At 42.2% G+C, this 27,247-nt stretch overlaps 1 protein-coding gene across 3 annotated transcripts in view; it reads left to right on the top strand.

The window, feature by feature from the left end:
• Positions 1-27,247, top strand: part of FOXN3 (forkhead box N3) — a 127,564-nt gene that overhangs the window by 51,661 nt on the left and 48,656 nt on the right. For all 3 annotated transcript variants that reach the window (XM_074148807.1, XM_074148806.1, XM_074148808.1), the window contains exon 3: positions 4,744-4,808. In XM_074148807.1, coding sequence (XP_074004908.1) covers positions 4,744-4,808 — 65 coding nt within the window. The remainder of the gene's footprint in view (positions 1-4,743; positions 4,809-27,247) is intronic.

Below are 27,247 nucleotides of genomic sequence, written 5' to 3'. Positions count from 1 at the left end.
AAGGGTGGTGATCACAGTGAATTGGGTGCTCTCCCATCCACTTATTCTGCATTACTGGGAAGTTACTGTGCTTGTCAGGAGAGGAAAAGTTGTATTTCTTCACATCTTTTTGCAAAGTCCATGGGCTGAGCTGCTTGTAGAGACGCTTTAGTCAGTCATCTTTGCTTGTGCCCATCGTTTTTGCCACTGGTAAAGCTGGAGAGGGGATCCTCAGTGTCACTGCAGCCTGTTGGTGGTCTAGCAGCCGTTTGCTTACTGTAGGCTCTGTGTTGGGTGTGTTGTGTGCAAATTTTGTTAGCTTACAGCTGAGACTGTTTCATCTTTCTACCCCTTACTAAGCTGTCCTGCTTTGTAATCCAAGCTTTCCTGAGAGCCAGGGTCACCAGCTCTGCCCCAGTAGCTGAACCCACCACCTCTTGATGGGCCAAGGTGTGTGTGGAGCATCTTCCCTGCCTCCCCCCTGAGCCCTCCTTCTTTGGGCTCATAGCTCCATGCTTCAGAGGCCTTTGAAGTGTGCATTCATGGGGTGAGAGGGGACTTCTTGGTTGTCTGTTTGTTTTCCCCCCTTTCTGTGTCTTCCTGCCTACCATCACCCTCTGGACATATTTGGTAACACAGTCATTGGCCTATATTTATTACCTTTCCTCTGTGCTTTCATCATCCATTAATTGTGGCGTGTAGTCCCACACAATTGAATTTGTTTTGAATTTTCAGTTGTTTGGGTTTTTTAAATCTATTAATCAGGCCTCTCTGACAAAGAGGCCTGTGAGAGTTTTTGGCATAGTTGTGAAATACTGCAACTGTGAGAGAGAATTCATACCCTGCCTTTTTTTTTTTTAGCACTTGGCTTTAAGAACTGCAGTCTCCTTGCTCTAATGTGAATTCCAGAAGACAAAGGATTTATATTTCCGTTTTTAAGTCTCTTGAAGCCCAGGCACCTTTTAAAGATCTTTATAAATGTGTGGCGTACGTTTTGGTAGAAATAATTAATTGGGGAGGGCTCACATGCGTTATTGCTTCTGTATGCCCTGGGAGCTTCTGGTTGGGCTGGCTGGCTGCCACGAACCCTCGTTGGCTGGCTGGCCAGCCAGCCTTCACGTCGGCCTGGTTTCCAGAGTAAGTGCTGTCCAAATCAACACATTCCCATGGAATGTTTTAGATTTCAGCAAAGTAACATTTTCCTATGGAAAAGCCTTCCTTCAGAAAAATCCCTGCTAGCCCTTGGTCAGGCGGCTTCCCGTGCCTGGGGGCCCTGTGGCACAATGAAGTTTCCTACTGGTTGTGTCATCAGAGGGAAAAACAGTTCCATCGCTTGCCTTGAGCGGAAATCGAGTCCCACTTGTCGTTAAAAATCAACAGCGAATGCCCAGGAAGGGTTGGGTTTGATCGGGGGTGACTCGTGATTCCAGGTATCTCATGTCACCTGAGCAGACGCTCCTGGGTTGTGAAGTTCTCTCAGGTGCTGGTGTTCAGCAGGTGTGTGAACGCCTCATTTGCTCCCTGCGGTGGTGCACGGGTGCCACAGGGACAGTGACTGTGCTTCAGAGAGAGGTGGATCCTCCACTGGATGGAGGTGAACTTGTACCCCTGGATCCTGTTTGATGGATTTGCTACAAATCCTCTTGCAGCCTGGATATCCCTTTGAAACGATAGCATTTTCTGCAAATCAAACCAACGGTCCTTGGCAGGTTACTGTTGGGGTTTCACAACAGTTTCATAAGTGTCGTCTTATCCATAAACTGTATTAATTCGTTTTCTGCCAAGATTTTAGTTTGAAATGTTAGCTCTTTATGGTTCATCCAGATCCATCTCTCCCTTCCTCTCCTCCCCAAGTGCCCTGTGTTCATCTGCTGCTGGGAGTTAAGTCAGTCCAAACCTGTGCGTAACAGAAATGTACTAGGTCACAAGTTCCTTGCACTGATATAAAAGTTCAAACTAGTTACTGCTTTTCTTCTAGTAGCAATGTGGGGATTTATTAGAAATTAAATATTACTTTAGTCATTGTGTTTGGTTGGTAAGTTTGGGGAAAAACTCTGCCATCAATAATGCTAATTGAATAAATATTAATCTTGGAGCATGTATTGACTGCAAAAGGAACTTCTAAAACCAGATTTTGCATTTTTATTTTGCCTAAGTACAGAATATGCTGTTATTTCTCTAGGAGAGCAACCCACTCTTCTCCAGTAGCTTACAGGCTACACCGAAGAAACAATTAGTTTGAAAAAACGCCTGGGGTGGATCAAATGTTTGAGTTTTTTTGTTATAGATGGTCTTTAGAGGAATGAACTTCTACAAATGGTTTCTTAATCTGGAACAGGGAGAAAACAGCTTTTGAACACTTTAAAGTGAGAGATAGTTTAACTCTGTCATTTCTCAACTTGAAATACGTTTTAATAATTAATACCATTTGAGACTTCACGTGCAAAAGTTTGGGAACAGAGAGAGAGTTTATCCAACACAAGACCAGGCACAGCTAAACTTCATCAGAGCCCTGCAAACACACAAGTTTGTTGTTTGAAAGGCTTGACCGGTCGCTGTGGTATATTATTTACATGCTCGAATTCTTTAGCTTCCTTCCCTGGGAAGGCACAGTTAATTTTCTCAGTTCATGTGGGTTTGTGCTGAATCAGATGGAGTTTTTTATGAGAGCCTTGGGCCTTTTTTCAAGTTGGAAAATAAGATAAATCACTATGGCTTTGTTTCTCTAGTGGAGACATTTTGTCTATTCAAATATATATGCTTTTCCCTCTCCTTTCTTTAACCCTCTTCCACTCGCATACAGGGATACGACAGCCTGACAAGAAATTTTTTCTATGGCTTCACTTCAGAACTTCACCATTTTTTTTCTTGGGCTTTTGCGAGGCATATAGTTGCCATACTGTGATTTCTGATTTCCGTGGCAAAATTTGTACAGTGTGAAGGCTACGCTACGCCTTTCCACTTGTGGCTCGATGGGTCCTCTCCCGGAGATTATCCTGGGCTCTGATGCACTATAAAAATGTGGGCCAGTCCTACAAGAGCATGAATACCTTCAAAAGCTCTTGACCTCGGTGGCAGTTGAGGAGCTGCACTGGAAGAGCTGGTGCTTTCTCTAAGGAGTGCAAACAGTAGGTTACGTTAAGCCCCGTGAAGTGAGTGTGTGTATTCAGAGGGGTGCATGCCCCAGCGCACTCCAGCACTTAGGAACGTCGACCTACTTAACTTCTTTTTTGGTCATTTTGGTCTCTCTCTCTCTCTCTTTCAACTCCCCTTTTTGTTCAGGAGTATTGGAGGCTTTTATTACTCGTGTAATTGCTTGGGATCCTTTTACAGTCTGTATTTTAGCACGGTGAAGTTTTTGTACGTTAGCACACAAGAGTGTCTGCAGAATAATTGTGAAAGCAGCGTGTTTTTTATATATGGCTTTTTATCAGAACTTTGCTCACGCTGTCAGTGAAATAGACAACATCTGTTTTCCATTTCGTTGAGTTTTGTGTCAACTTGAGAGGAGACAAAAGTAACTTTGAACGGAAATGGCGTGTGGTGTTTGGTTCACATTTTGCATTCGAAGAGGAAGGTGAATCACCTTAAAAAGGCCAAATGCCTTACAGTAACCTCACTAAAGGGTATTTAGTCCCTTGCTTTTAGTTTGTGCTCAAATTTAGGCATAGGGCAATTATTTTTACATAGATAGCGTAGTTTCATGACACCAATTTCGATAAAAACTTAGTGTTTTAAAATACTTACGATTACCTTCAAGAGTTAGAGGACTTTGAAACCCGTTTCATGACTACAGGTCATTCCGACCTCCTGCCAGTCTGTCTCTTCCGCCTGCCTTGAGGAGGCTGCAACAAGTCTTTTCCGTGTTTTTAGTTACTTCCCCTGAGTACTGTGCTTTTAAAATATTTGCTTCCTCCTCTTCCCTTTCCTGCATTTGAATCTGTCCTTTGCCTTCAGCCCCACTTGTCACAGGGAACGCCCCTCAGAGGCCATTACCTTGGGGCAGCCTCTGCCGCAGCAGGAGGCAAAGCCAGGAGGGGCCTGGTGGTGGCCCGAGCTCCAGGGAAGGAGTCACCTTCGGGGTGGGCTTCGGGGAAGACAGGAACTGAGTACTCCAGGGCCTGCGGTGGCCACCACCCTGTCTGGGGGTCTCACCGGAGCCTCCGTGGCCACCAAGTACATATGCATGGCCAAGATCAAGCTTCGTTAATGGTGGTGCTGGCAGGATGGCTCATTGAGTGGTGGGGTGACCTCTGCCCGTGAGGGGGTTTGGTGGACAAAGTGCTCTGGTGGAAGCACGGGAGCCACCCGGCGCCTGGCCAGGGCTTTTCTGGGTTGATGCAATAGCTGGGGTAGCGCGTTGTTACAGCCGAGTAAAAGCCATAAAGCATTGGAGTTTTTAGCAGATGGCTTTGGGAAAAGGCGTATCTTTTGCTGTACTGAGAATTCAGTAAATATTTTTGACATTGATTTGGGGTTGGTGGTTTCTTTTTTATTATTTATTCCAAACTGCTTTTTTTTCTCTCTTCCTCTCAGAGAGTGTGGGCGTGTGCTTTGCTGAGGAGGTTTTTCCTTGTGAAGAGAATGTGAATTTTGAATCAAATTGACCTATTTTTAACGTGAAATTTTAGACCCTTGCTTGAAGGCAAAAATGCCATGATGTTACATTAACTTTAAAAACAAGACAGAATTCATGCAAATAGTAACTTATAATTGCTTAATGTAAATGAGATTTTCTTTACACTTATTTCTTATTACCTTTAGCACATCAGGTCCACCCATTTGGCCAGGAAGCACCTTTTTCAAGAGAAATGGAGCCCTTCTACAAGGTAGGTGATTGATAAGCTAAATCTTGGAGTAACTGTTTTACTTAATAAATACCTCTTGCAAATCGCACGGCTTTTGTAATATTCACTGGGCAACAAGTAACCAAATGTTTTTTGTTTCCTTTAACCTGTCTCCTTTATTGCGCATCCGGTGCCTTGAAAATGACGATTTACTACATACAGTGAGTGTAGTCTATGAAAGCTGCTGCTTTTTTTCTTTCCTCAGATTATTTATTTGCTTGCTGTAAAATATGGCAAAGGGTGGCTTTTTTTTTTTTTTCCCTTTATGTGGATAAGGAGTGCCCAGAAGGAAATGTTCCAGGAACATGGCTTTTAGCTCTGTGGATGAAGTAAGGTTGTTCTTTGAGAGAGACCTTTTCTTTTACTCCCTATTTGTGTGGGTAGCAAAAGGTACCTGAAGGTGGGTAGTGGTGCTGTGGTGGGGAAAACAGTGGCAGCAGAGTATTTGTCTCAAGAAACCTACCATGTTTGAGGGTGCTTATATTCATAGAGGAATGTTAAAGATCTTATTTCCATTGGATGGACAATATAAACAGAAGCTATATGACTGCAGTTTTGATAGGTGAGATTTTCAGCCTATCTTACTGTACTTCTAAAAATCATTATTCACTGCTAAGTGTGTTTATGTTTCTGCCATCGATACATGGAACTACCGTTGCATTTAATGGAAGTGTCTTGGGAACACAGAAGGCTGTTTGACCCGACTGCATGTGTTTGTCTATGGTGCAAAAGTAACTTACACCATGTAGGATGATTTTATGGTCTTTGCAAGTATTTGTCCATGAAGTGTCTCAGTTTTGTGTTCATTCTCGTGGTGCCAAGAGTTTTCTGGCTTTCTTTCTGGTAGAAAATGCTGTATAATGTTCTCTGGAACATTTATCCAAATCACCTAGGATGGAGCCTTACTCACAGCGAGGCTCACCAGCAAATAATTGGCAGGCAGTAACGCTCATCTTCAACACTCCAAAGTAATCCAGCATCTGTAGTTTACCCAAGAATATTTTTCAACTGATTCCTTATACATATCTAAGAATTTTCATCATTCTATTATCTAATATCTATGCTGAGATTTGTTCAAACAAATTTTAAATACATTAAAGCATTCAGATTATTTCTTAACACTAGCGGATGGTATAAGTTGTACAGTTTGGCAGATTTTTGGCTTTAGTCTTGATAGGACAGATCTGCTTCCTTTGCAGTCCTTCCTAATGGAAAGAACTAGATTTTTTTTAATACATTTTTTTTTAAGGATAAAAAGAAGCTATTGTGAGTGGAAATGCTTGATTGGTTTTCAGTTGTTCACCAAGTACGGTTTTAAATGTGTACCTGCACATACACAGTCTTTGTCATTTGAGTTCATAAAGTGTAAACTACTCTGTCAAGTCTGTATGGCACAAATGTTCTACCTCTTCTTACGATGCAAGATACCCAGGAATTAATAACAGCTGTGTTGTAGTCCTCCCTATCTCAGTTGTTGCTTAAAGCCTTCTCCCAATAAAGAGTACGCTGTTCTCCACCCTCTTCTCTGCCCTCTTCTGCCTTCCAAGTCAGGGGGGAAAAAACAACCTTAAAAGCCCCAAAACTTTTCAGGATATTAAAGAAATAGAGAAGAGAGAGATGACTGCCTTTTCAAACAACTAACAAAGCCTAATGGACCTTTAACTGAGTTGGCATTCTGCGTTGCCATTTCGAGTGGAAAACGCAGCCAATTTGAACTCAAAATGTGCACGATACGATGGAGGTTGGAAGGATGAGAGACTCTGAAGGAAAAACCTCAGTAAAGTCATCTTTTAACATTTCCTGGTTTTAATTTTAAAACAAGAAAATAACTGAACCAAGACTTTCTGTCTTTCGTTTTTCCCTACAGTGAACTCTTGCGGGTACAGGCTTCAGCAGGTTGCATGGAAATAGGGCATCCACCTCTTTGCTGCTTCTGACTGTCTTTTTCTGGCAGACCCGTGTAGAGGAATGGTAGCGGGTGCAGGGAGGTGTGAGATGAGGGAGTGGAGAGGTTTGTTTGAGTCTCTTTTTCCAGTGCTTATATCCAACTTAATGCAAACGAGAGAATGAAAAATTGACTCAATTACTGGTTTCAAGTTATAGCACTGCATTTTGATTGGCAAAAGTTTAGGTAACAAAGGGATATTAAATTATTTTGACTTGATACATGTTTTGCTACATTTGAAAAGAATGTTCAGTGTGTGTTATAGAAAATAATACAGAATAATTCTGAAATTTTAGTAAATGTGATACTCGTGTGCACTTGTCACACCTCATTTCTTCTGAGTTGTTAAGGAAAATGCTCTTTTCTGGTCTGGGGAATGAAGAGAAGAAAAATCTGTAATGTAAGTAGTACTTTTTTTAGCCAAGAAAGATTTGTAGATGCTCCTGGTTTCCATTCATTTTATACCTGAACTATTTGGCAAAGTTATCTTAACGATTGTAAAGCATTTAACAGATCTCTCCAGAGAAAGTGACTGAGAAACCGGTTACCTGTGTACCGCAAAACAGCAAAGGAAGAGAAAGGGAAGCTAAAATACAGTGTAGCTATTCTGTGTCCTTAATGTCTTTGACATGAGCAGGATTAATTCTCTGTTCCTTTCTGGCTGTCTTTGCTTCTACTTTGTCGAAGAATTTTGAATAAAATATATATATGTTGTTTGCTTTTTGCCTATGAATTTATTAGCTACGAGATGACTACCTCAGTTTCTTTTTTGAGGATCATGGTACTGTTGTTCCTAGCATTAACTCGCTAATCAAAACAAATGAACAATAAATTTACTTTCTATTTTGAATAAGTCACCTGCTCAGGTGCTTTTTGAAATGTTGCGCTCCTCCTACTAGGTGAGGATTGCTCCTTATATCTTGTGCTCTTTCCTCTTTGGTCTTCTCATGAAGTCCCGTGCAGAGCTTGATCTAGGTAGGACCTTCAGCCTTGCCAGTCTCTGATACCTTCTCCTAAAACTTAATTACACATCCGTGGAGGCTGCTGCATTCTAGCCTTCAGGATTCCCAGATAGAACAGGTTTTTTCTCTTACTGTTTTACTTTTTCTGTTGGTTTTTGTAACTTGTTATTGTACTTACTGTATTTTTGTTTCAAATCATGGCTTAATTTCTTTAAATCTGCTGTATGGACAGCCTTAATACCCACTGTTTTTTCTGTTCTCAGCTGTCATAACATCCATTTTTATTTAATAAAATATATGACAGGAAAAAATCTTTATGGTGGAAGAGATTTAGACATATTCTAAACTCTTCAGGAACTTGTGCTGGGTGAGAAAGGTGAGAACATAATCACATTAACTTCCAGACCTTGAAAGTACTGCATCATGTTCAGATAAGGTTAGTTTCCTTGCCTTTGCTCTGGACTTGGGTATTAATTTCATGTTATAGACTTGGATGCAGTTGCTTACGTTTATTTATTACATATTTATTATGGTAATAATAAAACTATTTTGCTCTCAATATATCTTAACATTCTCCGTGAAAAAATTTAAAGTCCATCTTCAAACTAACTTTTAGCAGCAGTCATGTAAATTCCAGCTGCTGTGCCACCCGTAAGATGTAACTGGACTGGGGAGGGGTTTGGTTCTGTTTCTTAAAAGATACAACTTTCATTTTGAGGAAAAAAAACCCCGAATTTACCACTGCCTTTTTGTCTTATTTGCCCTCACACTTAATTGAACTAAATGCAACATATTACTATGTCTTCTCGTATCGAATTAGTTCTGTCCTGAGTTGCGAGGAAGCCTATGTAGAAGGTGCTTGTGGGTGTGATTACAGCTGGCAGGGAAAGAGAGCCGTACAGTGAGAACAGTGATCTATGTCTGCTGGCGCTGCTGCGGTGGGGATTGAAACAAGAACTGCAGGAGCTGCCCCAGAAGATGGAGGAGTCCCATGACTGGGCACCAGCTTACATAAAGCGGTGCCTCTTCTCTGGTTTATGGCAAGTACGTGGCAGCCAGGCTTAATGCCATTCCTGGGTAAGCTTCCTGAGTTTCCAGTCACAGGCTTGAAGGAGGAGGCCCTCATGGTAGCACAAGTAGTGATTTTTCCTTGTCCAGGGAAGGAAAGTGAACCCGGGTCATCCAGTCCCTATTGCTGTTGGAGCTGAAAATGGAGATGGCCCTCATCACTGTGGCTAGATGGTCCACCTTGGGTTGCTGCTTCCAGAAGTTCCCGACTAACTGGAGGTACAGCCGTGATCGCTGCCACGCTGTCTGCTTTCTTGTGTGAGCAAGGTCTTCTACTTCCTCTTCTGATGGTCAGTACAGTTTAAATCTGCTGCCTGTGGATGTTAAATCAAAGATACGAGCTCTTGCTGCAGAGATCCTGCAGACCTGAGCTCACACCTGTGAACAGGATTGCAGCATTCAGACTGCATGACTTTCCTTTGGAACCACCATTCCCTTTTAATTAGAATGGAAGAAAAGATTTGCAAAAATTCCTTCCCGTTCACAGAACACAGGAGGGGAGGAGCGAGGAGTCGTGTGGGGCCTCTGGTCCTGCTTGTCTGAGGGAGCCTGAGAAAGGAGAGATTGTCTTCCCCAGAGCTCATAAGCTGCTTGGTTCTCTCTCTACCATCGGCTGCAGGGAACAGGAATCCTCATGCTCCGGAACAGAGCAAGCGATAGGATGCTTATGTGTGGTTGGCATGGCCTCTTCTCCTCTGAGAAAGTGTTGTATGAGACACTTTCATCTCTGACTGATGCTTCCAGCAGCTGGTGCATCATCTGCCTTGGTCCAGCTGCCATGGCTGTAGCTGGAACTACCTGTGAGGAGCTCTGGCAGGAAAGAGTTGGAAGATACGTCTTCACAGGGTCAGGTATCACCAAAACCAGCGTGAGACAGTGACTCCAGAGTGTGTTGCGGAGTAGAAATGGAAACTCTGGGCACTGCTGCTGCAGGCAAGTTATCAACCCTTGATGTCCTCAATCTAAGATGGTGGCTTTCATGTTTTAGCGTACTGACATCTGACCATAACATGAGACTTTAAGGAAATTGCCAGAGCACACTTTATTCTTGCATGAGAATGGTAATTTATTTGAGAGAGCGAGAAAATTGCATCCCTAATTCGGAAAGTTTATTTTGTACGAAATGTGGACAGACCAGACCTGAGAAGTTCTACAGAAAAAGATGGGGAACTCTCTCATGTTATGAACACATGCACACATTTCTAAAGAGATCTTTTTCTTCTCTAATAAGCATGAGAATCCTTGAAACAACTAAATAGTACGTTTAATCCATTGTCCTTTGAGTAATTGTACAAAATGAGAGAGCAGATTTGGGACTTCACGTTTCCAAGTGTTAGCTATTAATAGAAGCACTTGCTGAGGTGGAAATAAGCCAGCGGGAAGGAGGCAGAAAGGGGGCAACTGTCGCTGGTTTCCCTTGTGAAGGCTAAATTGGAATCGTCCCCTCTTACAAATGAAGACATCCAGCCTGAGTTTTATGTTAATAGTGATATTAGGATAAAAATATAACACCCATAGGGACTGGTTTCCTTGGACAACAAGTACTGCTCATACCAGCTACTCAGTCTTTTCTCTGGAGAGGTTTTGGGAGGAGTTGTTCTCGTTACCTTCAAGATGGAAGTTGACAACAAGTTCACAAAGAGAAGACTCCTGCATGTGTGCAGCCACATGCATTTTCGCTCTAGGAATGTGAAAAAAATGGGATGTGTTTGTCAGCACCTGCCAACAAACACCCAAGGGCCCCCACAGGCACAGCGGGCTTCCTTCTTCTGGTGGAAATTCAGTTCATCTGCTCTTTCCACTGCAGGAGCAGGACAGGTCAAATGCCCAGGAGCGAGTCCTGGGCGTGTGGGGCAGAGGTGCAGCCCATCCTGGGACACAAGATATTACCTGCTGGTACTAATGGGGGTGAGGAGAGGAGGAGCAGGGGGGAGCTGAAAGACGAGAGGATTCGGTAAGACTTGCATGCATTTAATTTTCAGAATTGCATGTCTTACACCTCAAAAGAAAACCAAACTGGGAGAGAAGTGCTCTGTTTTCTTCTGCTACCTAGAAGTGCAAAGAAAACCCCAACGTGGCGAGGTAGCATATATATGGCAGATAATTTAATATTATATAATACTTAAGTATAATGATGACTATAAGAAAAAAGGCCAAAAGTGATGAAAGACAGTCCAGCCTTAAGACTGGTAGATTTGGGTGCAGTGACCTATAACACAACCTTGGGCAAGACCCTTGTGCCCAAATCCCACTAAACATTAGTTTCCTAATTCATATTTGGGCATCTCACATTCCCCAGGAATCTAAATAAATGACTGTTTTGTGTGGAGATCGGGGGTTTTGAGTGTCTAGTTTAGTTCCTATTTAGTATCTTCATCAGAAGAGCACCAAACCTTTTGGCTTCACCATGTTCTCTTCAAATATTGCTTCTCCAACCTCCAGTTCCAGCCTCTTTAAAATTATGGTGACAGTCATGCTCTGTGTTTGCTGGAGACTAGGTTTTGGTCAACCTATTGAATTAACAGCAAAGGCTGTATCTCCTTGTTAAAATAAATCACTTTTCATTCGCATTGCATTATTATTTTAATCAGCTATTTTTTTTTTCCCCTTTCTCTCCCTCCCCTCCCCCCAGAAGGGTACCTGACAATCTCTTCAGGAGTTTCTTTTCAGGAAGATAATTCATGTGGTGCTTCCATAGAGACCAAATATTTGAATAATTTATTTATTGTTAGCATTCAGTGTGTTTGCAGTGGTATTATTGAAGAAGTAAAATGAAGTCAGAGGGGCTGTGCAGCGTGTCCCTGGGGGAGTAATTTGCACAGCGGAGCTCTCCTTTGTTTGGGAAAGTGGGTAAAACTCTAGTGGGGCTGCTGGGGTCCTGAGGGTGCTGGTAAGGGCTCGTGTTTGTGAGAGGATTTTAAAATGGCCTTAACACCTTGCATTCAATAAAAAAAATCCCAGTGAGAGCATTTTCCAGCGATTCATACAGAAATGGTCACTTTGGGGTGACATTTTTAGCTCTGTGTTCTGTGTAGGACGTTTGTATGTAGGGTGCTACGCATTAGCTGTGTTGTATGCGTGTAGTCTTTTTATTCCTGTTCTGCTAGTCGAGTGTATAAGACAGTGGCAAAAGCTGTAATTTATTAAGTGTCTGAAGCGTGGTGCTGTTCACGTTGGTGTTAGAGCCATTAGTAAGGAAATGTGACCGCTGGCTGTTTGTGTTCCCCGTGACCAAAACACCTGAGCTACCTTTGGCCTCCGAAGTTGAGAGGGAAGAAAACCGAACCGGGGCAGACAGGTCTTGCCTGCTAACGGCAGGTCACGTTGCAGAGTACACCAAGATAAGTTAAATTCCTACCATGTTTAAACTCAGTCACCTATGTTTTAGATCTGCATAGGTGTCTCTGCTGTCTTTGCAGATAACTTGGCTTATTTTGTAACAGTCTGGCCTAGTGACTTTGAAATTACTACTTCTGGGTGACTCAAGATGAAGTTTACTGGCTTTGTTTACTTTCCTTGACGACTGGAGGGTGTGGGTGAGTGCTGCAAGGCGAGTTCTGCCGCAGCTCTAACCTTGGGGCAGAGGAGAGGAGACATCTGTGTGTACCCGCCTGTTTTAACCTTCCATGTCAACTGCCCTGTGAGCGGTGGCAGTAAAACAGCTCTTTGCCATCGCGCCGAAGAGAGAAATAACTGCTGCTGCCCGTCCCCGCAGTGCTGCCCTGGCTGCCCCGGTAACTGCTGTAGTATAGGAAGGGAACGGGAAGCTACTTAAAGCGTAGAGGAGATGAGGAGTGGATACTCCTTGCCCAGAGTTCAGTGCTGAGGTAACCTACAGGTGGCATTGCTTCAGGGATGCCACTAAATGGCTTCAAATACCTTCTTAGCGTCTTTTCAGGTTGGTCCTGCGGGTGATGTGCTTGGGACTTTGCAGTTTGAACACTGGAATCTAGGATAGGATAGGATAGGATAGGATAGGATAGGATAGGATAGGATAGGATAGGATAGGATAGGATAGGATAGGATAGGTTGGAAGGGACCTTTAAGATCATTTAGTCCAACCATCAACCTAACCCTGATAAAAAACCATCACTAAGCCATGTCACTAAGCTCAATGTCAACCCGTCTTTTAAATACCTCCAGGGATGGTGACTCAACCACTTCCCTGGGCAGCCCATTTACTTCTTGTAAATCACCAGTAGCTGATCTCAGCTTTTTAAAGAAAACTATTTTCCATGACTGGCCCTTTTTTAGGCATCAGTACAGGTGCTTTTGGCCAGAGACATGTCCCCTTGTCTGCCTCTTGCCCCCAAATATACATATGGGACTGACTTACTGTGGGTTTCAGCGGGGTGAAGGAGGATGTAGACTAGATACAGCAAGAGAAATGGTAGATTCCTCTTCAGTGGCTTTCTCCTTTACCAGGACTGCCGTACATCCAGGATTCCTCCAATGTTTTCCTTTCCCCATGAGGAGCTACAGCCTGCTCAGAGTATGGGGGTTCTTTGCCTGTGCCCAGGGTTTCTGGATGCCTGGTGGCAGGGTGAGAGCATCTCCTACGAGGCTGTCGGGTGGCTGGGAAGTCTGTGACATGATCACTGCAGATAAAGACAAGGGTGGCAGCAGGCTCTGTCAAAACTTTTCTGTAGGTGGAACCTGGGGCCAGGCTGCCTCTCGTTAGGCTGGAGTTTAGAGAAGGAAATCTCAGTGGCCTGTGACAGGGACATCACGTACCACCAGTTAGATCCCATTTTGCAGCAGCAGTGCTCTGAACAAGCCATGGTTAGAAACTAGCAGTAAAATTCATACAGTGACTTGGAAAATGGTAGAGTATGTAAAGATTTATTTTCCGTAACTGTGAAATTATTGTGATTATTGCCATCAAAATCTCTGGGCGGATGATCTGGAGCATATGCTGTGTGCTGAGAGCCTGTGATGTTTGGCATTCCTAAAACGTGAAGGTGGCTGATATTAGAAGTAATCTTGGCTTTCATAATTGTAGAGTCTGTTGGAGAGCACAGCTACAAGAGAGGCATAAGCCTGGGGTTTACATGGAGATTACTAAAATAAGAATAATACTGCAATTATGTTGCTGTGAGCAGTTCTGGTGATGCATAGACTGCTATGAGCCAAGGGAAAGCTGTTGTCAAGTTGGGCTGTTCCTTGACTGCATGTCAGGTTTCTTGAGACAGACCTATATTGAGAGAATTAAAACAGAAGCTCTGGAAATGTCTAAGATGCTCTCTTGCTATGACCTGCTTGTGTGATGGGCAGTTACATGGTTTTGAATCCCTGGGGAAATCAAAGCTTCATAACTAGCAAACAGAAGAAAATTATGGGAAAAACGGTGATGGTGATCAAGTCCAAGCAATGTTCATGTCTTGTGTTTTTTGTATGCTGTCTGTGTTGATGTTGTTCGTGGTTAACGTTGGCAATAATTTTTCCTCTCTAACATGCTAAGAATTTCTCCCCGCTGGTCAGAGCAGATCTCTGTGCTGCTGGTTAAAGACTGGTAAGTTTTTGGTTCTATAAAAGGCATTTCTTAAACAGCTAGAAGAAAAGGCAAATTAATGGAAATAGCATATTACTAAGACAGCTTAACTTTATTTGAGCATTTGAGAAAAGTAGAGGCTATTGTGAATTAGAAAGGTTGTCAGTGATGTGCACATTTCACTGTTGTGTGTTATTTAAACGAAATGTGAAAAAAAAAATACGTTGGTTTCAGATACTGTAATAAATGTTACCGCTAGAAATTCTTCAGTTGTACACCTGAGAGTATGCAGAGCTCTGGGATGGCCACGTTCGTTCTTAACAACTGTGACTGCATCCCTTGATTTTCCTGCAATTTATAAGTGACTCAAAACTGAATTGGGACTTTAAGAGGGAGGGAGGCAAGATATTTTTTCTTTATCAGTAGAAGTACAGTGTGTTCAGAAACCCCAAAACCAAAGCTAGAGCTCCTTTTGGGATATGTAGTTCTTTACAATAGTGGTTTCAAGCTACTTGAAGTACACCTGCCAAGGCAGTAGACTGTGAACATGAACCTACTGTGTACAGCACTTCTTCCTTGCATTCCTCCCCCTTTGTGAGGGAAAGATAAGTTGCATCTGGATCCTGAAGGATGCACTTTTACAAAACATTTCTCTCTAATCAGCAGAGTGGGATAAACTCTCATTTTCTTGTAATCTTTGGGAAGAGTCTGTAAGACTTCTAGGCTGGTGACAGAATTTATCCTCTCTTTAATGCATTTAATACTGACCACAAATTAGAAAGAAAACATGACTTTTCTTTAAATTACTTTAGGACAGCCTCTGTCAATTTGGAAATACCATTATAGGATCCTTGGCTTCATCTTACATGTTATTTCTTTTAGTGTCCTTTCTCTTTATAGGTCAAAATCTGACAGTGGTTGCACTTGCATAGAATAAAGGTAATAAATTCTCTCTCTCTGACGATATTTATTTCTATGTGTAGCCTGCCATGCTGGTCTCTAGTGCATGAGAAGGATAAGGTAGAATTGAAATTAAAATTGTTCACAAGAGTGATGGGAAATTCCAGCCCTGGTTTTTACATATATGCACAAATTGAATGAAGACACTAAGAACAATTCCTGCGTACCTTTCATTTTCATATTTCTACAGTACATCCTTGCTTTGCAACTTTCATTTCTTTCATTTGAATACATACTTTGTTTTTCTTTATAATAAAATTGGATATGCTGCTTTGTGAACCACATGTTGCGTTTCAGCACTCAGATTCTCATACTACTATATTAATTAAGTTATTTCTTCTGAGAAATAAGAACAATAAGTTATTTTCTCCTGGAGATGAAAAAATAAAATAGCTCAGGTCAGACCACCTGATCAGCTGTGCATCTACAAATATGTCTGTGCCCCCGTGTATATTTACATAAATGCATTTAAATATGTGCAGTTATCTAATATATTGAGGACATGCAAAGAAATACTCTGTTATGTAGAAAAATATCCCTTTTTGTGCTAGAGATTTGGTTCATCTGCCCTGTTCTCATAAACTCTGAAACCCATCCATGGAGGAAAAATTACCTGTAAATATGTTCTAATGTTTTTCTGGTAAACTCGGGTATTTCAAGTCCTGTTTGCAAATGTTTTCTGTGTCATTTGAATGCTAAGCTTGAGATATAAATACAGCAAAATAGTAAGTTTTAGTATTTTCTTTGGTGACAAATGTTGTCCTTCCCACCACCATGTGTTATATCTCTCCCTTTTTCTACAGTTCTTTCTCGATAAACATTTTCTTCTCTCTAGTATATTGTGTTTCTGTCAGTCCTCCCTTTCGGTCCTTTGGAGCAAATCTGAAGTTGTTCCCTTAGTGATTTTTTTCCTCCCCTCTCCCCTTTAAGCAGTTCCAGTTTTGATCACTGCAGTTGACATTGCTAATGCTTAAGGCAATTTGGAGCTTAACAAATTAGGTGTATTGTAAAGTAGTTTGTTTGTGGGGCTTTTTTTAAACAAAATTAGTTTAATCTTACACTACCATGAGTTTGTGTTGACTTCTGCCCCCCTGCCCCGTAATTCCCCTGGATGTCATTATGTTAATAACAAATTAGTCTATTACCAAACAAAGTTACGTTTCTATATGTGTGTTAAGTAGAAGACACTTTATTTACTCTATGATGTCTAGAGTGGTCAAAGAGTACTTTTGGATCTGTCTCCTGCAAATTTTGCTATAGTGGCTGGTGAGAGAGGAGGGTTTTTTTTGCTTTTAATAATAATCACAACTTGCCGTGGTCACACTGCTAAACCACAGGAATAACTAGGTCTACATTTTCAAACTTGTAGAAATGAGTTAATGGCTTAAAAGCATAAACCAGCAAATGCTGGCCGAGGTGAACAATCGATTAAGAAATTAGAGAATCTGTTTATTTATTTTATTGGGTTGTAGTCAGTCTCTGAGGTGTTCTATGTATTTGGTTTTGCTCTTTGGCTTTTCTAGATAGTTCTTTATACTGTTTGTGTAACTTAACTGCTTCTTTAAGTGGGTTACCGTATCTTGCACAAACACATCTGTTCTACCCTTCCTGTGCAAATGAGGCCAGTACAGTATATGTAAGAGAGATGAAGCCTGAAACATGTGAACTGGTGCCTGAGGAAGGGTTTGCGGCGACTGGTGTGGAGTCCAGCTCTGATGCTCGTTCTTTGGACTGTATTTATTGACGAGGCAACCTGCCTGCGACCTGTGCGGTTTCAGACGCAAAGGCAAGAGAAGTAGCGTGGTACAGTCTACTCCAGTTGATACTTCAAATACCCAGCAAACCCTTAATTTCTCTGTGCCATCTGTTGAACAGCTTAATGCTCGGAGGCAGAAATGAGACAGGGCTCTGGATGGGGACAGAACAGAGCGAGCACATGGTACTGCAAGGTCATGACTCCCTGGCTTTTCTCTTCAGTCACGATGGGGCTGGCAGAGCTCCGGTTACTTCGGAAGAACGAGATCCAAATTTACTGGAGGATTTCTGAAATGAATCCTTCTGAAATTTTGTTGCTAGGATCAGCAGTTACTCTCTTGCCAGACTTGCAGTTGCATATAGGTCAGTGGCGTCATGATTTATTTTGTAAACATTTCATGATTTGACTGCTATCTTTAGACATGTTTTCCTTGAAGAGCTACACACATTAAACTCTTCCAGGTAGCCCTTTGTTTCCACTCTTGGGAGGACGGTGAGCAAAGACGGTAAAGCAAACATCGCTGAGTTTTTCACTGATGTTGTACTTCCTCTGTGCTTAACTGCAACAACAAATCTTAAATATTTATTTTGCAGGAGGAGGAAAATGAAATGTAAAGGTCCAGATGAGATTTGCTAGTGCACAAGAGCACTGAACAGCTGTTTAGCAATCCACAGATTGAGCAAAATAGCTTAAGATGATGATAGTGAAACACCAGTCTAACTAAAGGCATCTCCTGGTTTTTTGAGTTTATCTGAACAAATAGAGATGTTGTGGCAGTACTTCGAGTGGAATAATGCTGTTTGCCACTGAAGATTAGTTTAAAATAATAATAAAGAAAAAACATACCTTAAGACAGATCTATTATGTGAAAACAGATCCTAAAGTATACAGTTCCTCTAGATGTTTTATTCAGCTGGTAAACCTGTTTTATAAGCTGAAATTCTTTTCCAGATAATATCCTAGGGGACTGTGCTCTGTAAGCCTGGCAGGAGGAGGGACAGCTTTATAGACCCGAGACAATATGTGAAGAATTTTAAAACGGCTTCTTGGAACAGCCCATAACCTGCAATTCAGGGCACACCCAGGGCGTTGCAGAGGCTGGGCCGGGGTCCTGAGAGCGGAGAGGAGCTTTGGCAGTTCCTGCTGCCCATCTGCCGCCGTGGAAAACTCCGGTTAGAAAACATCTAGCCGTGGTTTCAATTTGAACTCGTAACTCACACGAGCAACGGTGTAACCCCTCCACCAGGCTTTGCGCATGTTTCAGGTTATTTTACAGAATCACAGAATGATATGGGGTTGGAAGGGACCTCTGGAGATCATCTAGTCCAATCCCCCTGCCAGAGCAGGTCCACCCAGAGCAGGTTGCACAGGAACGTGTCCAGGCGGGTTTTGAATGTCTCCAGAGACGGAGACTCCACCAGCCACTCTCTGGGCAGCCTGTTCCAGGGCTCTGCTGCTCTCAAAGTAAAGAAGTTCCTCCTCATGTTTAGATGGAACTTCTTATGTTCGTTCATGTTTGTGCCCGTTACCTCTTGTCCTGGCACTGGGCACTGCTGAAAAAAGATTTTACATCTGTTACTTCACAAATAATTGGATGAAAGTTGGGATATTCTTATCAAAAGATGTGAATTGCGTGGGTCACTGTGTGGCAGCTGTAATTAGCATCGTGAGCCTCTGCTCGTATCTCTGTGCGAATTAAACCAGCCACCTGCACTGCTGTTTGGGACTGCCTGTTGTGCTCAAGTGCAGCACCCAACACGCTTGAGGCATTGTCTTACTACAGGTATCTTTTTCCACACCCCAGCTTTCCCGAATTCTTCATTTAGGTTGTTTCTTCAGTATTTATTAACCAAAAATCAGGAAGGAAAACGCTGTTGAATTTACATAGGAAGCCAACAAGCTGAAGCCTGTAGAAGTTCCTCCCTGCAGGCACGACGTTTGGTCATTCAGAAGTGAAAAAAAAGCCTGTGTGATAAGTAGCTCCAGGTATGCAAACTGCAAGCAAAATTATAAACGGGGGTTTCCCCTTGCCCTCACTGCTTGGAAAGCAGTGGTTGCCTTTGGCCAGGAGACTGGCCACTTACGGTTACATAGCAGGGAACTGTGGTTGGCCTTCCCTGGGGGAGGTGATGGTCCTCAGCTGGCTGGTGCCAGAAGGTCCCTGCAAAGAGCGAGATGGCCTCTGTGAAGGGAACCAGTCTCTCTGTTACATCCCTGTGTGACAGGTACCATTTTGCAAAGAGGCAATTTGAAAAGCAATGTTCAGACTGTGAAAGGAGACAGACACGAAGTGATGAGGACTAATTGGGATAAACTATGGTTCGTGTTAAAGATGTCTTCAGAAGTGCCCTGTTGCATCTGACTCACCTGTCTGAGAATCTGGATGTTCATTTTTATCTGCTTGGATTCCGTGAGCTGGCAAGGAATGGTTTTACATGAAGTACTAAGTTTCCTAAATGACTCGCAATTAAGCTAATTCTCATGAATTCAGGACAAATGCTGAAGTTTGGGAAGGTTTTGACATGCTCTTCTTGTTATACCAACACAAAGATTCATCCCAGCTTTCGCCGGGCTGCTTTGTGGTGGTGGTGGTTTCACAAGTCGTATTTCTTCTGCACTTGCTGAACTCCGCCAGGCTGCTGTTCTGCCATCATGTATTCTACTGACAAAGCTGACTGTCAGCTGCGTTAATTAGCTATTGGTAGTGATTTGTCTACTCTAAGTAGACTATAGGCTGGGGGGGGGAAAGCTTATATCTTTCCATGCAGTTTTAATTCTGCTCTCCTGTTATGTGTACTTTAGGATACAGATCCTCTTATTGTGTAGTTGCTTAATCTTTTTTTTTTTTTTTTTCCATTAGTCTCCTGCTTTATTCAGTGCATTAACTGTGGAAACTGAGATTTGGGGGGCTACTGAAGATCTACCGAAATATAGCATTTCCTTGCTTTTAAGTGCTTCACCTTTTGGTGGGTGGAGTTGGGTTTGGGGTTTCTCGGATCTGCCACCTTCATGACTTTCATTTAGGTTAGTTATCTGTATATTTAAGAAAATCTAGACTACCAGATCTGCCATGCTTTTGCACGCTGCATGCCAAGTCTGTATGAGATGGAAAGAGTTTATTGTATTATCCGAGGTGCTCAAAAAATAATAAAAAAGGAACTCTTTGAGTACCCATTCTAAAATTTTCAATCTACTCAGGTAGAGACTAAGGTATTCATTTAACAGAAAAGATTATTCTGTTACTTGGTTGTTTAGTCAGGGGTTTGTTCTCCTTGACTCTGCCCATTATAGGTGCTGGTGTCATTATTTATTATTTCCTTCACTGAAATTGAAACTCTGGGTCAGTTTCTGTTATCAAGGAAAGCTGTTTGCATTTTTTAGGACTTCTTAATCTGGTCACTCTAATAGAAGTATAGTATGTGATACCTGAGTTTACTCAGGCAGTACTTTTCTGTAGGTGGCACGGCACTTTGCAGAAAATCAAAATGACAGACCTTTGCCCTGCAATATCCAGTGTCTAAATGTAACGTGTCTAAATAGCACCCCTTGGATATTTTTTTTGTCCTCAAAAATTATGAAATATTTTCAAGAATGATAAATTACTTGGATTGTGATAATAACTCTGAGCAGTTACCAAATACAGCACTCCTCATCTTCAAAATACTTTAAAGCATTATGTAATTAAATCACACAGCACCCTTTTTAGTGGGTTTGGGTGAGCACCAGTACCCCTGGCTTAAATGGAGAGTTTGAGTAACTTCTTCAGGGCGAGCCTGTGCCCATCAGGTGTGGCAGGAGCCACAGGATCCCTCATCCCTCCTTGCTTCCTGCATTCTTTTTTAAAATCCACCTTGAGAGAGGTTCCCGTCATAGTCTAGAAACGTGCCCCAGAATTGTTAGGTATCTGCCTGTAAGTTTCAGACACTGGATTTCGAGGCCCAAATGAATAATTGTGTGGTCTCTCAGTTTGGTAGGAAATTTGCCAGAGGTTTTCTTTGTATGTAATGGACATTTACTGAGAGATTGCTTCACAGAAGACCAGAAATAGACAGGTGGTAAAGAGGATGAAAGACCTTCTGCACTTGGACAAGTAAGAAAGTGCACATCATGTCCAAGGAGTGGGGAAAGCAACCGGGGAATGGCAGATTATCTGTGAAGAGGTTGTAAATCCCATTAGTACTTCCATGACCAGAGAGGGTATCTTTTTATCTCCAGTAATCTGTACGACTCTTCACTGCAGGCAGGGCTGCTGTCTTAAGATCTGGGCTAACCTGTGTGTGACGAACCCTGGTGGCACCTTCTGCTGTGGATTCCTGAACTTTGGCGTGTGAACTCCCTGCAACCCCGGGCAGGAGACCGAGGGTTTCTCAGGTGTCTGTACTGGCAGCTGGGGCTGCACACACATCTGCAGCTCAGTCTGTCCCTACAGCTGTTGGAGCAGTGACATAAGCAAGTATGAGGTCTGTCATTTCCTGCAGTATTTTCTCTATTTAAAGTACTCGGATTGCAGAGCGCTCAAATGAAGCAGTTCGTGCACTTTGGAATTGAAGAGACTGCCTTGGAGAAACTCTCCAGCTGCAGCTGAATTAATGCTACCCAGGGCCCGAGGATTGCTAGAAACGGGAGCGGATGAGGGGCTGAGAAATCTGGCAGAGTTTCAGAATGCAGGGGTGGGGTGGCTGGGGAGCATTATCTTATCTGAATGGTAATTTCTATTCTGTACGTTAATTAAAACACATAGTGTACAAACCAACATTTAGGAAATCTTTCGGAGGATCTTTTCCTAAGGGGGTGTTTTGGAAGTAAATTGTATGTGCCTGCTCAGTGCAGCCTCTCCGAACTGTACTGAAGCAAACAGTCCACACTATACACCCTCATTAAGCAGCACGGTTTTATGTATGTTGATAGTTTGGGGGGAACTGTTTTTATTTTGTTCTTAATAATGCATTTTGGATATTCTCATTCTCTTAGGGAAGGGATAAAAACATGTTTGTCAAGCAGTAGAGACTAACAGTGTGAGATGGAGGAAGAGTTCAAGAATATAGAAAGGAGTCATCAGTTTTAAAAGAAAATTTTCAGTAGCAGTTAAGAAGTTTTACTTATTTCTTAATGGTTCTTCATGAAGACTGCTTGAACAAACTTTTCCAGGAACCGGTTTGGATGAGTTAAACCTGTTAGAGGTGGGTCTGACTGTGTGTTTATTTTAAGTGTAGAAACAAGGTTCCCATTTAGTAATCAGAAAATGTTTACATGGGAGGCATGTTTTTCCTTATCTTGTCACTTTGGTTTTCTTTGCTGTCTTATTGTGCATTCAGGACTCTGATTTGTATTCATCCTTGCTTCTGCGTAATGTTCCATATTCTGTGTCTCGGGTGGAATGATCTCATGCACTGGCAGAGGTGGGTACTGCTGGTATTTTATGTGCTACTTTGCCTTTTTATAGAACATAGGCACATACCACCTCAAAAAATCAACAAACCAATCCCCCTGCAAAATATTTCTCACTTGAAAAGGTGTAGAATTTCTTGGATTCTTAGTAATTGCAATGACCTCAGGTGTAGCAAATGAGTAACGATGAATGCCAAATAACAGTCTTCTGCTGGGTTTAGAGGCAGGGATTTTGTTTCTTAAACTTTTGCAGAGGGACAAATATTTCCTGTCATGGGAAAAAGAAGTTACAAATGCCTGTGCAGAATTAAAAGGGATTTGGAAATGAAATGCAACCCTGTGCCCCAAATATGAAATTGCATGTGGTTTGCCTGGGCATTTTGGGAAAATCCACTGCCCTAATCTAATCCAAATAATTAGATTTTGGATTAAGGTAGGCTATAGTCATCAAAACCAGAACAGGTAGAGATAATTTTTCTCCAGTCTGGACCCTCTCTTATTATGCCTAGGTTATTTTTCCTATTTATAAACCTCTGTATCTTTCCCTTCAATGATTAATCTACAGGCAGAGTGCAAAAGTTATTAAGGCTAGAAACAGACAAAAAGATAAATGCTGACCTTTCTAATTGGCTCTTGAAACCTGAAATATTTACCGCTTGGAGGATTAATAATGTTTGTGGAATGATTTGTCATCCAAACTAAGTATTTCTTGCTTCTTCATGGAGCCGTGCTAACCTCGGATAAATAAATATCTGCTGGGGCCTCCACGTAATGGATTTTTCGACATCATCCTGGAAAGACATCTTACTTCCCAGCGGTTCACAATAAACTTTGGTAGCCGAGCATACTTTACCGTTGGTTCCCTCGCTTGCTTTGCGAAGTGCGATCGTGGCTGGAAATGAATGGTTTGCTGCTTTATCTGAAGTCTTTGGCACCCGGAATCAAGACTTAATCATTCTCTGCATTGATGGGTAGCGGAGCATAACGGCTCTCTCGAGGCTGACAGGGTGGTGTTTTGTTCTTTGCTCCTGTTCTCCGGAGTTAGCGGAAAGGGCTATAAAACCTGTGATTCTTTGCTCCGCTATGGATTAGGGGTTTTCAAGCATAACTTGGAGATTTTTATTTTTTTTTTCCCCCTCTCTGTTGGTACTGAAGCGGAGATGTCTGGTAGTACCCTAGAAAGTGTAACGATGTCGCCACCAAGAACGTGCTTGTTTTTAGTGTGTTCTGCAAACTAGCTAGGCTTAACTATTTGCATTGCACTGTGTTACAGCGAGTTTTATTAGCAGAGGATAATAACCTCAGCATTTCACTGACAAACCTATAGTCTCTCCTCACAATAAGGACTCTGTAAATGTGATGAAACGGATTGTCTTTGTTTGGAGTGTTGCTCTGTTAAAAGTGACTGTGAAAAGAAAAGAATGCCAGAAAGTACTATACTTTTACAAAGGGGGGAAAAAAGGCAAACATAAAGAAAAACAAAAAGACCTTTCCTGTGGTTTTGTTGCTGTGATAAATGCAGTGTGTTCCAGGGACTTCTGAAAGCGAGTCTTTAATACTGGCCTGACACACGAAAGTGCAAACACTGAGCTAATCTTGAAGAGCAAGTAAAATCACATTGTATTTGACTTTAAAAGGAATGGTAAACTCTATCCTGCTGGGCCCCTGATGGATAAATGAACATTGATGTTCCAGAATCAAAGCAGCCTGTGCAAATTCAGTCTTACGTGTTATGTAACAGCTGAGGATTTTAGGAGAATTATGACGTAAAAGCCTGATGCTTATTTAATAAACTGAGCATTAATTACAGTTCAACAACTTACTTCTGGAGTGAAGGGAAGAGTAGCTTTGTGGCTCTTTTCTTTTTAATTGCAGCGTCTGTTGCAAGCCTGAGCTTCTCTTCCCTGACAGAGAATTTAGCTGCACTGATGCCGTATGTGTATTATTGGCAGTGTCTTAGGACAGCTTGGTTGTTTATTTTGGGGGAGTGTCCACTCCATGTGACACTGACCGGTTTGTTCGGGACAAACAGCAGCGGAAATTGTTGATCCGCTCTAGCTGGTTTTGATCATGGCTTCCTAGCTGTGCTTTTCCTTTTTTCCCCTCTCTCTCTTCTACCGCTTCCAATTAAAACATGTAAATGTAGAGGAAGGCACATGTCATTGTACCAGCGTTATAAAAGATGATTTTGCAGGTCATTTATAATTCAGTTTGCACGGAAGCTCTGCTGTGGCTGGTGGAGGGTAGGGAGCAAGATCTCCGATCAAAAGCTTCAAATAAGGTGCCAACTACTTAAAGTTTGGGACCACGAATTGCGCCTCTGAATCTGCCGCGTACTGTGGCAGCCACTTCAACTCTGAAGTTGTTGCTCTGAGGTGAGAACGTGGCTCGAACTCAGAAAATGTTTGAAACTTTTGAATTGCCTCCATTTCTACAGACGCCACTGACTCAATCGAGAAAGAAGAACGGGCTTTTCATGTTTGCTCTTTCCAAGGCGTGGATCTCCTGTCCTAGGAGGGAGATCGTGGAAGCAGATACAGGTGTTGCAGAGAAGGAAGAGTTACTACCTGAGCTGCTAGATAAAAATAAAAAAAGTCAGCAAAGCATTCCGAAGCACTACATGGGAGATCAATTAAAAAGGGAAAGAAAGTCAGTATTATCCTCTTGAACTAACACCAGAACATCTTACAACTTCAATTCTTCCTGAAAATCTTTGTTTTCCGAGAATAATTATCCCCAAATTTTGCAGTGAAGAATTGAGCTTCTTGTTGTCCAGAGGTATGAATAAAAATTTACATTTCCTGAGAGGGTAAACAAATTCAAGATAATGCTGCTTCAGGTTTGATGATAACTCCTGCAGTCGTTTTCTCCTGTGGCCATTAGCAGAATAAAACCAAACCGGTTCCTCTTACCTGAGCCCGTGGTATAAGACAGTGTTCACAGCACACGGTGCCAGGTGTTGGTAAGAGTAGTCTTGGGAAAATTGTTGCCATTTCTTTTTAGGTAGAAAATCTGACGTTTCCGCCCCCCCAACCTTTTAGTGTTGATTTACTAAGTTTTTGAGGAAGTCCTGATTTCACACAGACACATTAATAAAGAAAAAAAGTTTTTGCACTCTGCGCATGTACTAGAGTTGACGCAGAGAACAGTGTTCCAGTGTTGCCTTGGCTAAATGTAGATTTTAATTGTTTTCTTTTATAAGGGAGCAGTATATCAACTGAAGCAGCAGAAAAAAACTTTCATATACACAGTTTATGAGTACTAATACTAAAGCCACTTTTTTGTTGCCCACGTATGGAGTCCTGGTACCAACCTGCGCCTCTGGTACACACAGTACGGTGTCACTGCTGGTGGGCTGGTCTGGAGGTGACAGAAATACCAGCAGTGATGTTCAGCTGTGTCACGCGAAGAACCAGTTGTTCGGCCCCTGGAAGTCTGTCGAGGAGCTTTCACCGAAGGATTTCAGACTGAGTGTGTTCTGCGGGAAGGAAATGTAAAGAAAACTTTGCCATAAAGGCTGGGAGTTTGCTGTGGGAGTTAGTGCTGACAAGTCCCTTTCATGAAGCCGGAGTTTGAACAGGCGGAAAAGAGCTCGTTCCAAAATATTAGCACAAATTGGGGGCTTTAAGCTTAATTAGGGCATGGATGTTGTAAAATGAATTGCGGGGGGAGGGGGAAGTTTCCACCTTATTTTTAATTATATTTGTACAACTTTTTATACAGTAATTATGTGTTTGAACATCAAGTTATATTGGGAAGTAAATGGTGTAGGCTGAGTCTGAATTTTAAGTGTGAGCAACATTTAAAAAGCAATTAAGGCAGAGAGGTGTGCTGAGTGATAAATGGGGGAGGAGGCAAGCGATTGAAAACTAAATGATCTTGCTGTAAGAGTTTAATGTTCAGGAGATGCGGTAGGAAAGCGGCTCGGGCATCGCCTGAATTTCCGCCGGGCTTTTTTTGCGCCAGGCAAGTCCTGTGGCGGCGTGTTTGTGTGCGAGGCTCCAGCTGGCAGCTTTGACTTGCCCAGTGGCTTTCCTTTGCCCACGGTATTGACGAGTGTTTAATTACGTAAACATCATTTGCTGAATATACCATAACGTTAATTAGAAAAAGTTTAGGGTTTATTGCGGTTTTGGAAGACGTTAAAGAAGCGAGATTTCTATCCGTCTTAACTTTTCCTGCTGGTGACTTGGGGGCCTTCATGCAGCTCTCTGGTAGTTGTGTGGTTTACAGCTGGGGCTGTAAAAGTAAACAGACTGATATTCTGAAGAGGTTGGAGCAGTACTATCGTGTTATCTAAGGGGCCTTTTGACTACTAATCAACTTAAAATACTTTCTTTGTATGCAGTTCTCTCCTCCGCGCAGGTGTGTCTGACTGCCAGTCACCTTACTGGGGGCAACACCAGTACTGGGAGGAGGAGAACCAGCCCCATGTGGCTTTGATTTAGTTGGATCTTTCAAGCAAACATTTCCCTTCCTTCCAGAAATGACAGACAGAACCTGAAGTAATAGAATTTATGAAGTAAATTTAGGGAGATGCAGTGGGTGATGAGTCATTACTTCAGCTCAGTTTTTGTGTTTTAAAATGTTTATTTTGTTTGTAACCTAAAACTCTTCCCAAATGTTGGGCCGGTTTTAATCCTTTCTTGTATTCAAGAAAGAGAGTGATTTACCAAAGTTACAGAGAGTAAGTTATGATACTGATTCAATTTGCTAAAAGAAATAAAGAAAATGAAGTTTCTGTGCTGTTTTGAAAACTCGTTTCTTTAAAAACCTTCCAGATCTTTAAGCTTCTAAGTCTTGCAAGTGCAGTAGAAATTATTTAACATGCAAAGCAGCAATATTTTGAAA

The sequence above is a fragment of the Numenius arquata genome, chromosome 6 (genome assembly GCF_964106895.1).
Source record: "Numenius arquata chromosome 6, bNumArq3.hap1.1, whole genome shotgun sequence".
Classification (NCBI taxonomy): domain Eukaryota; kingdom Metazoa; phylum Chordata; class Aves; order Charadriiformes; family Scolopacidae; genus Numenius; species Numenius arquata.
Note: the sequence above shows the minus strand (reverse complement) of the source record. Positions and strands in the feature narration are given on the sequence as shown.